This window comes from Neophocaena asiaeorientalis, unplaced genomic scaffold, assembly GCF_003031525.2.
Source record: "Neophocaena asiaeorientalis asiaeorientalis breed wild unplaced genomic scaffold, Neophocaena_asiaeorientalis_V1.1 scaffold78, whole genome shotgun sequence".
Taxonomy (NCBI): domain Eukaryota; kingdom Metazoa; phylum Chordata; class Mammalia; order Artiodactyla; family Phocoenidae; genus Neophocaena; species Neophocaena asiaeorientalis.
The window spans coordinates 1,399,743-1,413,586 of record NW_020175018.1 but is presented as its reverse complement, the minus strand read 5'-3'; the positions used below and the strand labels follow the sequence as shown (position 1 = coordinate 1,413,586).

Sequence of the window (13,844 nt, the reverse complement as noted above, 5' to 3'; positions counted from 1 at the left end):
CCACAAGCTGCTTAGAAGAGAAACATAAATCTCTCTTAATATTTATTATATAGGTCATAGACATGATGTTGTATATCCAATCAGTATTTCCTAAACTGCATTTATTCATATAACATTGTTGGATCTGCCTAGTATCTCTACTATTATTCCCTTAATATTTTTCTTTAAACCATCTCATTATTTTACACTAAAACAAATGTACCACAAATGGAAAAGGTCAACATAAAAAAACAGAATGAAAACAAAATAATGTGCTGAAATCCTGGTATGATGCTGTCACCTGCAAAGACTCTGAGCCTGCAGGGCTATTTTCTTTTTGTTATCAAGGGAGATTGTCGACTTTCTGGAGGCATTACAGAGTGGGTAACACCTAGCAGAGACTTCTCCCCTTATGTAATTGAAAAGACTCAAAAGGGAGTTGCTCTCTCATGATATGATTCAATGCTATATAGTGTCATGTCCATGTTTGACCTTAAATCATTGCACTTCCCACTGGGGGACTGCGTCTCACACTTTGGGAAAATATGAATGCCTGTGCCTAGCAAACGTCCCAAGGCCTCTAACTGTCTGTGAGTTGAATGGGGGTTGGCTGATCTAAGCAGGACTTAGCTTGACTGCTTGCCTGGAGTGACTCTGATCTATGTCTCTCATTCTTCTTCTGGGACTAATGGGCTAATGGGGACATAGTCTGTCAGGGCAGAGTCAGAAGAGCAAGAGCCGAAGTGGCAACATGCTAGGAATTCTAATCTCAAAACTCTAATACTGTCCCTTTTGCCCACAAACCATTGACCAAAGCAAGTCACTTAGTCAAATCCAAAATCAAACACAGGGAAATACACTCTGCTTATGATGATGCCATGGAGAACGTACGACCATTGGCCGGGGTAAAGAATTGGGGCCAACAGTGCCATCAACCACACTCATTTGACCTTTCTGGAAACCTTCATTTGACTCTCTCTTACAATATCAAATGCAACATTCTCAGAAGTAAATTTTAGTTCTTACATTTATGGTCAACTGATTCTTGACAACAGTGCCAAGATCAAGACAATTCAATGCGGAAAGAATAGTCTTTTAAACAAATGGTGCTGGGACCACTAGACATCCACATGCAAAACAATGAATTTGGGACTCCTACTTTAATACTAACTCAAAATGGACCAAAAACCTACATGTAAGAGTTAAAACTATAAAATCTTAGAAGAAAATATGGTAGTACATCTTCATGACCTTGGGTTAGGTGGTTGATTTGTTAGATATGACATCAAAAACACAAGCAACAAAAGAAAAAATGTTAAGTGAACTTCATCAAAATTAAAAACTTTTGTGCTTCAAAGGACACCAGCAAGAACGTGAAAAGACACATTGAGAATGCAAGAAAAACAGAATGCGAGAAATATTTGCAAACCATATATCTGATAACGGTCTAATATCCAGAATACATAAAGAACTCTTAAAATTCAACCATAAAAAGACAGTCCAATTTTTAAATGGGCAAAGGAGCTTAACAGACATTTCTCCAATCAAGGTATACAAATGGCCAATAAATACATGCAAAGATGCTCAATACCATTAGTCATTAGGAAAATACAGATCTAAACCACAATGAGATACTATTCACACTCACTAAGATGGTTAAAGTAAAAAAGACAGACAATAACAAGTGTTGTTGAGAATATAAAGCAAATGAAACCCTCATACATTGCAGAGGGTAGTGCCACCTTGGAAACAGTCCGGCAATTTCTGAAAAGTTAAAATTAAGCTACTATCTGACTCAGCAAATTCATTTCCAGGTATATATACCCAAGATAAAAGAAAACACATGTCCATAAGAAAACTGGGACACAAATATTCATAGCAGTATTTTTTGAGCCAAGAAGTGAAGAGAACCTAAATATCCATCAATAGATGAACAAAATGTGGTCTATCCATACAATGGAATATTATTTGGCAACACAAAGGAATGAAGAACTGATATATGGTACAACCTGGAGGCACCTTGAAAAAGTAAATCATAGTGTATGATTTAATTTATATGAAATGTCCAGAAGAGGCAAATCCATAGAGACAGAAAGCAGATTAGTGGTTGCCAGGGGCTGGAAGGAAGGGGGAATGGAGAGTGACTGCTAATGGACATGGAGTTTCCTTTTGGGGTGATGCAAATATTCAGGAATTAAACAGTGTTGCACAATTCTATGAATATACTAAAAACTACTGACGTGTACACCTTAGAAGTATAAATTTTATGGCATATAAATTATATTTCAATAAGCTATCATTTTAAAAACTGAATTTTCAAAACAATCCAGTTAGAAAGTGGGCAAAAGACATGAAGAGACGTTTCACCAAAGAGGATGTATGAGTGACTAATAAGCATGTAAAAAGATGTTCAGAGCTTCCCTGGTGGCCCAGTGGTTGAGAATCTGCCTGCCAATGCAGGGGACACGGGTTCGAGCCCTGGTCTGGGAGGATCCCACATGCCGCGGAGCAACTAGGCCCGTGAGCCACAACTACTGAACCTGTGCGTCTGGAGCCTGTGCTCCGCAACAAGCGAGGCTACAACAGTGAGAGGCCCGCGCACCGCGATGAAGAGTGGCCCCCGCTCACCGCAACTAGAGAAAGCCCTCGCACTGAAACAAAGACCCAACACAGCAAAAATAAATTAATTAATAAACTCCTACCCCCAACATCTTCTTTAAAAAAAAAAAGATGTTCAACACTAGTAGCTATTAGGGAAATGCACATTAAAATCACAATGAGATACCAAGACACACCTATTAGAATGACTAAAATAAAAAACAGTGAAAAAAACACTGGAGAAGAGGAGAGTTGCTGGTGGAAATCTAAAATGGCACAGTCCCTCTGGAAAATAACCTGGTCAACAGCACAGCCCATTCACAATTCCCGAGAAATAAAAATAGAATCTGGGTAATAAAATAAAGTCTAACCTTTTTTTTCTTTTTCTTTGTGTCCCGTCTAGCTTCACTTTCTCACAGGACACCATGGGCAGAGAACTCCACCCGGCACTTCAGACCAGAGTTCCTAGTGCGAAACGGCTTCGCCCGACACTGCAACTCGGGTCCGTGCAGAAGCGCGGCACGACACTGCAATTCAAGATGGCTGCAGCAGGCCGCGTGCAGAGAGGCTGCACCCGGCACTGTGATCTGCAGCGTGAGTAGCTGGCCGATGCTGGGGACGCGGGTTAGTGCCCCGGTCCGGGAGGATCCCTCATGCCGCGGAGCGGCTGGGCCCGTGAGCCATGGCCGCTGAGCCTGCGCGTCTGGAGCCTGTGCTCCACAGCTGGAGAGGCCGCAGCGGTGAGAGGCCCGCCTACCGCAAAAAAAAAAAAAAAAAAAGAATAAAACTTTCCTTTGCTTCTGAACCCAGGTCAGTCTAGTTATATTGGCGCGAGCGACACTAGGCAGGAAGACCCCTGTTGGGGACCAACTTGGAAGGGCTGGTAACAATTTGGCATTTTCTTTTAGAACTAAAAATGGGTTTACCATACAATCTAGAAATTGTACTCTTGGGCATTTACCCCACAGAAGTGAAAACTTATCTTCACCCAGAAACTAGTACATGAATGTTCAGAGTAGCTTTATTTATTTTTCCATAAATTTATTTATTTCATCTTTGGCTGCTTTGGGTCTTTGTTGCTGCGCACTGGTTTTTCTCTAGCTGCAGAGAGCGAGGGCTACTCTTCATTGGGGTGCACGGGCTTCTCATTGCGGTGGCTTCTCTTGTTGTGGAGCACGGGCTCTAGGCGCGCGGGGTTCAGTAGCTGTGGCTCGCGGGCTCTAGAGCACAGGTTCAGTAGTTGTGGTGCACGGGCTTAGCTGCTCCGTGGCATGTGGGATCTTCCCGGACCAGGGCTCAAACCTGTGTCCCCTGCATTGGCAGGCGGATTCTTAACTACTGTGCCACCAGGGAAGCCCGCAGAGTAGCTTTCTTTGTAATGGCCAAAAACTAGAAACCATTCAAATATCTTTCACTGGATGACTGGTTAAACAAACTGTGGTACATGCATACTGTGGATTATGAGTCAGCAATGAAAAGGAATAAACTATTGATACATGCTAGAACTTGGATTAATCTCAAGGAAATTATGCTGAGTGAAAAAAAAAACTCAAAATGAGGGGCTTCGGAGTGGCCCCACATGCCTCGGAGTGGCTGGGCCCGTGAGCCATGGCCGCTGAGCCTGCGTGTCCGGAGCCTGTGCTCCGCAATGGGAGAGGCCACAACAGTGAGAGGCCCGCGTACCTCAAAAAAAGAAAAAAAAACTCAAAAAGATACATTTTTTTGAGTTTTTTGAAAAAAAACTCAAAAAGATACAAAAAGATACATGTTTCCATTTGTGAACATTCATGAAATGCCATAATTATAGAAATGGGAAACAGATGAGTGGCTTCCAGGAGTTAGAGATGGTGGGGAAAGGGGGTGGTGTGGCTATAATGAAGTAGCACATAAGGAACTTTGTGGTGATGGTAGTTAAGTGTCTTGGTTATGGTGGCAGTTACATGAAGCCACGTGTGATAAAACTGCGTGCAGCTACACACATACACACATATGAGTACGTACGAAACTGGTGAATGGTCGAATGAGCTTAGTGGATTGCACCAATGTTAATTTTCCGGTTGTGATATCATTAGTGATACAAGACGCTAACATTGGGGGAGACTGGGTAAAGGATTCATAGAAACTCTCTGCACTTGAAGTTGAGACACAGATGTAGAGAACAAACATGGACACCAAGGGGTGAAAGCTGCGGGGGGCGGGGGTGTGTGTGTGTGATGAATTGGGCGATTGGGATTGACATGTATACACTGATGTGTATAAAACTGATGACTAATAAGAACCTGCTGTATAAAAATATAAAATTTAAAAATTAAAAAAAACTGCACATTTCTTTGCAACTTCCTGTGAATTTGTAATTATTTCAAAATAAAGTTGTTTCAAAAAACAAAAACAAAATACCTAAATTTATCCTTATCCAAAATGTACTCTTCCTGAATTCTCTAATTTCACATCCACAGGTATGAAAGCATCAGCCCAGACTCACCCTTCACTCTCAGTATCAAATAATAATAGTAACAGGCCACATTTATTGAATGCTTCTCTACCAGGTACTACAGTCAGCCCTCCACATCCGAGGGCTTCACATCCACAGATTCGACCAACCACAACAGAAAATACTCGGAGAAAAAAAAAAATTCCAGAAAGTTCTAAAAAGCAAAATTTGAATTTGCACCTCTCCAGCAACTATTTACATGGCATTTACATTGTATTAGGTATTATAAGTAATCTAGAGATGATTTAAAGTATACAGGAGGATGTGCTTAGGTTACATGCAAATACTACACCATTTTATATAAGCGACTTGAGCATCCTCAGATTTGGTATCCTTGGGGGTCCAATTCCCCCCGCAGATACTGAGGGACAACTATACACTTATGACATTCCATGGCTGGTCTAATGTATTCCTCACATCAACGCTATTATAATTCCCATTTTAAAGGTAAGGAAACTGAGGATTAGAGGGGTAAATGACCTTGGCCAACGTCATACAGCAAGTTACCACAACAGGTTTCTCATGCAGGCAGCCCAACTCCAGAGCCCATACACGCTGGAATCACCAGATTCAAAATCCACCCACTTACCTTAGGCCAGTGCCTTAGTTCATTATTCTCTACCTGGACCAGGGATTAGTGCAGGAACCTGCTAACTAGACTCCTACCCCAGATCTAAGCTTGAATGGTAAACCACCCCAAACAGAAGACAATCTCCCAATTTCCCCACGCAAAGATTTCTTTTTAAGTATTTTGGCCAACCTGAATATATAAGTGTTTTGTGCTATAGGTGAAACGACCAAACATCTATTTACAAGGATTCAATACAGGATGTGTGTATACAATGGCATACTATATATTATAAAATATATTAATTTAGAAATACCGCTATCCTCATTCTCCCATCTTCTGAAACAATTTCATTCAAATGCTTCTCACATACCTCTAACATCAGTATCTTTACAATTTTCATCTAACACAGGTTTCCAGAGTATATTTTCATTTCTAAGTTATTTGAAAAATAGTCCTATTGAATCCATATACAATACTGTCCCTGAAAAGCTAAAAAATACATTTATACAGCATCAAGAAAAGTTAGGTTTTTAAAATTTGTTCTGTAGGTCAGTAGTTTTCAATGCTGGCTGCAAGTTAAAAATCATACTGTATTATAAACTTCAAAGTTGCTAAGAGGCTACATCTTAATTGTTCTCAACACAAAAAAGAAATAATTATGTGATGCAATAAAGGTGTTAGCTAACACTACTATTGCATAATAATCATACTGCAATATATAAATGTATCATTACCAACACACTGTACATCTCAAACTTATACAACGTTATATGTCAATTATATCTCAATTTTTTAAAAGTGTGATGGGGGAAAATCATCTGGGGAGCTTTCCAAAACTACCAATGCCCAGAAATAGTGATTTTACTGACCTATAGAGTGGGCACTGAGCGTGGCTTTTCTTTTGTGGTACGCGGGCCTCACACAGTGTGGCTCTCCCGTTGCGGAGCACAGGCTCCGGACGCGCAGGCTCAGCGGCCATGGCTCACGGGCCCAGCTGCTCCGCGGCACGTGGGATCTTCCCGGACCGGGGCACGAACCCGTGTCCCCTGCATCGGCAGGCGGACTCTCAACCACTGCGCCACCAGGGAAGCCCAGAGTGTGGCATTTTTAAATGTTCCTCCCTAAGGGCAGCCTTTGCAGAGAATCACTGCTTGTGTGTGTAATTAGCCATCTCCACAATGTAACTTAGTAGTTCTCAGTCTTGATTACGTGTAAGAATCACCTGGAAAGCTTTGTCAAACTCCTGATGCCCAGGCTTCACCCACTGCTATCCCCAAGGATTCTAATTTATCTGGAGTGAGGCCTGAGGGTATTCCTATGTTTTAAAAAACATCTCAGATGAATCTCACTTGCAGCCAGAATTGAGAACCTTCAATATTACCACTTAGGAGTACTTCTTTACAACTGAGGTTTAAAAGACTGTTTTAACCACTATCGAATACTTAGTATGGCTTAGGTCACACAGACGAATTGCTCTGTAACCATGGTAACAGATAATCACCAGAACTTGTTTAAACACATTTCATCTGTTAATAAACTTTTATCTTGATGACCATTCTCCTGAAAGTAACCACCTGAACCCCCAATCGACCCCTCCAACGGAACATCCAAAACTGTGCTGAAGTTTTGCTGGCTTCTGTTCCTTTTGTATCAGGTGACCTGTAGAAGAATCCAAAGATAGCACTGATTGAGAACATTTTAACCTAATTTGGCTTCCCCAAATAGAAATTGGTTGTCCTAAATAAAGGAACTGAGAGTTCCCCAAAGGTGAGAGATTTTGTCAGGACTCAATTTTCCAGAAAGACAGATTGGGAAGAGAATGCCACTTTATATTTGCACATATCATTAATAACAACCATTTCTTGAATGTTTACTATACCTAGGCACCGTGTTAAATGTTTACCTGACCTCATTTAATCCTAAAAATATCATTTAAAATTAAATAATTATTCCCACTTTTTAAAAAAAAATTTATTTATTTTTAATTTCGGCTGCGTTGGGTCTTCGTTGCTGCGTGCAGGCTTTCTCTAGTTGCAGCGAGTGGGGGCTCCTCTTGTTGCGGAGCACAGGCTCTAGGCGCGCGTGGGCTTTAGTTGTGGCATGTGGGCTCAGTAGCTGTGGCTCATGGGCTGCAGAGCGCAGGCTCCATAGCTGTAGCGCCCGAGCTTAGCTGCTCCGCAGCATGTGGGATCTTCCAGGACCAGGGGTTGAACCCGTGTCCCCTGCATTGGCAGGTGGATTCTTAACCACTGTGCTACCAGGGAAGTCCCATTATTCCCACTTTAAAGAGGAAGAAACCAAGACATGACGTCTATTTGCCTAAGGTTACCACCCTGCTGGCTACAGAATGTGGACCAAGGTCTTCTGCATCCAGTGCTATACCGCCCCCTTCTGGCCCAGCCATCCTCAAGATGCTTCCACCAGAGGCACCAGGACTTCCATTCCAGTGCCCCAAAGGACAGCATGGCATTGTGGACAGAGGGAAGGACCACTAGAGAGAGGATCAGCAGACATCCTCCCTCCTCCCTGCATTTGCGGTCAGTCCAAACCCCTCTGCCCCCAACATTATGTGGTTCCCAGGCCCTGTGACATCACAGATAGTTCCATCTCTGCTCTGCCAGCTGCAGGTGAGTGAGGCTCAAAAGTTAGACCTGAGAGCAGGAGGGATATTGTTTCATACTTAAAGGGACAATGTCTCCATCACTCCTGGGCACCTTTTCACTTTGCTCCAGGAAGCAGACACCATCCCTCTTACCATGACCCCACTGTTTCTCTCTCTGGATCCCAGTCTCCCCACCTGTGCTGAATGACCCCTAAGGGCTCCTCCAGCTCTGGAAGTCTTCCTGTTTGACCTCATTGATCTTTCTTGCTCTGGTCAAAGTTCTGTGGGGTCACTGGAGACCTGAAGTTCACAGCCCACTGGGGGTGACCCAAGGGCCCTGTTCTTTGGCTCCTGCTTCCACCTAGAGGAGGGCGCTGGTAGTGCAAGAAACACCACACCCACCCTGCCCTAACCAAAATCGACTCCACATTTTCATCAGCATCAGCATTTACATTTATTGAGCCTTTACAATGTGCCAGACAGCTGTGCTAAGCACTTTCCATCATTATTTATGTGAGGATTATTTAATCCTCACAACCACATTCTAGGGTAGATACTATTATCATTCCCATTTTACAGATAAGAAAACAAAAGTCCAGGAAAGTTAAATTTTTAAATTTCATAGCTAATAAATTGTAAATCCTTAGGAATTATACCCCAAAGAACGTGCTTGTAATTGCTACAGTGTTAAGATCCTTTCCATTTCTGAAAGGGTTCAAAAGTTCAAAACTCTTGGCTACCAACATTTAGAGGAGAAAGTGGTTCTACTCCCCTCTGTTTCTTGGGAAATTGCTGGGGAGTAAAGATATGAAAAGCATCAGTGCTAGATTCAGATAAACTTATATTTGAAAATATCTGCTGAGCTGCTATTACAGAATGATCTCCAAGATGCTGCGTACGTATAAGCTGCTTTAGCAGAAGAGACCTCCACTCAACGTGTGGAACAAAAACTGAATTTATTTCTCATTAAACAAGAGAGAACTATGCTCTGGTGACAAAGTCTCTGAACAAAGCTAGTGGCTAATATTTAAGGGGTTTGTGGAGGCACTGAGTTCGTGGACAGGTGGTATTTCAGAGGTGAGAGTGCTTAGGAGTGGTAGACCATAGGCCATGAAGTACTGTCTGTGGATGTTACTTTCAGCAGAATGGTCATCAAGAGAAAAGTTCATTAACAGAGTAAACGGGTTTAAACAGGTGCTGGTGATTATCTGTTACCATGGTTACAGAGCGATCAGTCTTCGCTTAGGAGTGTGGGAACTCCTTTTTTATTCTCAGTCTCCCCCTTTTGGCCCTCCCTCAAAGCCTCAGGAGAGACCCTCAGGGATTGTCAGGTCTTCACCACTGTTGTCCACTTTCCTTGAAGACACAGTTACAGTTTTCCACTTACAGAGATCTGATGTTCAGTTTGAGCATCAGCCAGCCTGATGTCTTCTTGTTTCTGTCTTTCAATCATCTGTGGAGCCAGAAGTTGAAACAGTTGCCGCATAAAAGTATTCCACTCTCTGGACAACAGCCAATGAATGACTGAGACAAACAATAATAATTAAAAGTACTTTTAAGAGAGTGTGGAAGGCAGTCTAGAATCATAACTATTTCTCAGGCATGACGGAAGAAGATAAATTTCAAATGATACACTGTGTCTACCTCAAATAGCTAGGTTGCCTTTTCTTTGGGCTTAGATATAGATTAACCTCACCTGTGGTATTAATCAAGGTACAGCATGAAGTGAAAGCAATGGTGCATAATCCCCTTGATTAGCCAAAATAAAATCCAAAGTTATTCTATTATCCATTATTACCTAAGAATTTTCAATTGGTCAGTTGTGCCCTAGGATGTGGGCTGTGTTGCGTACTATGTCAGTCAAGGTGAAGGAAAATGAGCCCTTTGTGTTGTCCACCTCCTTTGGAGGGCTCACTGTTCTCAGAAGTCTAGGATATTGATAACCCCATGAAGGATTTTTTTCCCTTCCAACACTGTGTAAGAAACATTGTCCACTGAGGGTGCCCAGGAGTTGCACATTTGGAAAGGCACACAGTCATCACAAAGAACAGTAGGTCTTAGTCCCAGTTGGCATTGAAGAGTCTGATTTCCCAGTAAGAAATAAACCATGTCAACAATCAAGCAGTATTACTGTCCACCTTTATCAATTTTCCTTGGGAGTTTAGAGGAAGAACAGGAGAGTGCTGAGTGCTAAGGTCTCCTTAGAGTGGTATCACTGGACAGATTTGGACAGTTGTCCTTTGGCCATTATGGAACATGAGTTCTTCCAATGGTCTTTCTGTTCAAAGTATATATATATATAGACACACACACACACACACACACACACGTCCTCATCCACAGGCTCCGTATTCTTTAAGAACAGAGGAACTTTTGGTCCAAGAGGGCTTAAAGTTATCTTGATTTCTAATTAATTTTTAGGACTATTTGAAAATAATCGGGAGATCAAAGTGGACATTTCTCATTCCAATTTATTGTGTCTAAGTTCACTATTTCAGGTCTGAGTCCTCTGCAAGAAAAGAAGAAAAGGTTCCCTTAAGCTGTTGGTCTACCCCAGAACGTCCTGAAGTTTATTCAGTCTCCTACTGATTCATCTCGATTTTGTTTTCAATTCTGAATCTTCACCCAATCTACCCTTAAGAAAAAGATTTTACCTTTTGGAATAACTTTTGAAATAATTTTATGTGGTGCGTTTTCTGTGTTTCTTAACTTCTCAAGCCCTTAATTTTTTGGAATTATGCATAGATGGGTTATTTAAATCTTCTGGTCTTTTCCATCCTGCTGCTTTTAAACATTTTGCTCCATTGTTGAAGGTTAACAATTAAGTTAACTAATTGATACAAATGTGGTAGTCTAGGGCAATAAGTAACAATAACAGAATCCTGAACTAGACAGCAACTTTCTGTTGTTACAAAATTTGAGATGATTTAAAATATTTCTCCTCAATTCACCTCTCACCCAGGTTTTAAATTCAACCTCTCTGGATCCACCTTCTGGTACAGGAGTTTTAGGGGAATATTGTGCAATGTTTTGTTCTCTTTTCTAGAGAAATGCCCCATGAAGAAAGTTTATTTAGGTAGTTAGGGAAAGGAACAAGAGAAGTTTAAGTGGGTGGTAGAGATAAAGCTAGGTGGAGAGAGGGAGACATGCAATGCAAGTAGGTTTCAGGTTTGAGTAGTAGTAAGATTTTTTTTTCTTCTTTCTGGAGCGAGAGCATATCAATCAAAGAAGCCCTCTACTGACTGTTTGGTGTTTTTGTCTTCTCTCTCTTCTACCGCCCCTCTTAAATCTATTATTATTTTTTTTAATCTATTATTTTTGACACTGAAAGTTTGCCATAATGGCCATTGTAATTTTAAGTCATCTAGCAAAATTTTGCCATTAATTAAGATAAGCACATCAGAGTACATTCAGTGAAAGTATATATACAAAGCAAGAGTTTTTCCAGGGAAGAGGAAGCAACTTTAATGCAGCTGACACCATGACAAACAGGAAAGAATACACTACAGTTAGCCAAAACTTTGTACTATGCATGACATCTTGAATTCCTTGGCCAAGGAGAACCTAAAAGGCTTCATATGATCAATGTCCTAGAAATCACTAACTCCAAAATATAGGCTGAGAAAAGTGACTTTTCATTGCTCTACCAAGACAGACATGTGCTCATGAAGGTTTGGAGAGACCCAAGGCAAAATTTTAGCAATTTCCTTTTTACAAGCTGACCACCAATCTAACAGATCTCCAACCATTAGTTCCCAGGGCTGCCTGGTGGTGGAGGTAGGTCAGACTTATGTTTTCATTTCTTCCTTATGAAGCACTTCCTTCTACACTCAACATACATAAGGCAATCTAGAACAACACAAAAGCCCATGAAGCAAGAGTTTATATAAGTAGATGAAGACTGAAACTATAGCAAGCAGAAGAATCAGCGTATGAATGGCAAGCATATTTGCTAAATGGTGCATCTCCAAAACAAAAGATCTAATTGCCTTATATTAATTTCTATTTGCTTATAAATCCTAAGAAAATAGATTCATTAAAGAGAGCTCAGAGAAATATGTCACAGATCAAATTATGATGAAAAACTCACTTGACAGCAGATCCAAAGGACTATTGGAGATTGAAGCTAAATGGGCCCAGAAAGTGCCCCTCTTGGTCCAAGGATCCCACACAATGGGGACATGGTATGTGTCTAGTCTGCTGGCTGTGTCTAGCCACAGTATATAAATTGTGCTATATTGAATAGCTTATGTGCAGGAAGTTAGAAATTTTGTATTAATTATTAAGAAGTCAAGGGTAAAAGAAACAGTAAGATCAGTTCGAAATCTACTGCCATAATTCAGGCAAGAGCTGATGGTGGCTTGGATGGTATGAGAGTAGAGAAAATGAAAGCAAATGCCCATGAGTGAGACAACTCACTCAGTGAGTTGGGTATTGTGAGAAGAATTTCCTACGAGGGGGTTTGCCACAGAAAGGGAAGGGAGAACAGGAAGCATTCAGAGATCTGGAAAAGGTGATACACAGTGAAAGGAGTTTGGGATGAAAACAAGGCCTTGTAATTCTGGACCACCCAAACTAGGAAGATCCTTGAAGACATCATCTAACCTAACTTCCTCTTATTACTGATGAGAAGCCTGAGACACTGAGATAAGCATGGACTTACTCAAAGCCATACAGCAAGTTGGTGGCAGAACCAGGACCTACATCTATAAGACTGTGCTTCATCACCATGTTCTCATGGGACCTGGACCAGCTAGAATAGTTTGGAGCCAATGAGCTACATGAAGGGAAGGGAAAGGAAATACAATGACCACTGACTGGGCACTTTGTGTACCCATCACCACAGGGGTCACTTTTCGTATGTTTAAACCTTTACTTTTTGCAAAGTAGGCACTGCTTTTCCCATTTTCCACATGATAAAAGTGAGGCTCGAGAAGGTTAAGGAACCTACCCCTGGAAACGGGGTAGAAAACAGATCTGGTTAAAAGCCAAGCATGTTTACGCGGATTTCCGCATGGGCTGGGATTCTGCTGTAGTGGGATCCTACCTGGAGTGTGAGCACAGGTGAAGGACTGGCACTTTTCATGCACAGTCTTATGTTTATTTAGGAAACAGCCCTGCCCAGGGAACTGGGCTCAAATTCAAGATCGGTTGATTCAATAAGGCACCCCTGCAAGCAAAGCTGGAAGAATAGAGGCTTCAACTCCTTTCCATGGGTAAGAAAATTTTGTATAAAATAGGAATAGTGACCTTACGAGAGAGCAACCTAGGCTGAAGGGCTTGGGCCTGCTGGCCGTGGGGAGCTACAAGAGATCTGGGAGAGGGAAGTGTTATTATACCTTGGGAGAGGCTGACCCTGTAGGACCCCCATCACAGTAAATTTCCAACGGGGCATCTGGAATTCAGGCCCCAGAACCCAAGGCCCCATTCCTTTCTTTCATACAGCAGCCCCCACCGAAACCTGGCCTCGAAGATCTTCTGTATATGCTGCAAATGCTGTGAGGAAGCCAATGCCACAGATGACTCCAAGATCCCCAAACCCAAGAGCTTCAGCCATCAAAGCATGGTAGGCACCAGGCAAAAACACCCTGCCTGGCCTCTCG

At 41.8% G+C, this 13,844-nt stretch overlaps 1 protein-coding gene across 1 annotated transcript in view; it reads left to right on the top strand.

The window, feature by feature from the left end:
* Window positions 1-3,002: 3,002 nt before the first annotated feature.
* TEX48 (testis expressed 48) overlaps window positions 3,003-13,844 on the top strand; it is a 15,534-nt gene continuing 4,692 nt past the window's right edge. The window contains 3 exon segments of the mRNA XM_024762186.1: window positions 3,003-3,171; window positions 8,220-8,266; window positions 13,604-13,836. Coding sequence (XP_024617954.1) covers window positions 3,003-3,171; window positions 8,220-8,266; window positions 13,604-13,836 — 449 coding nt within the window.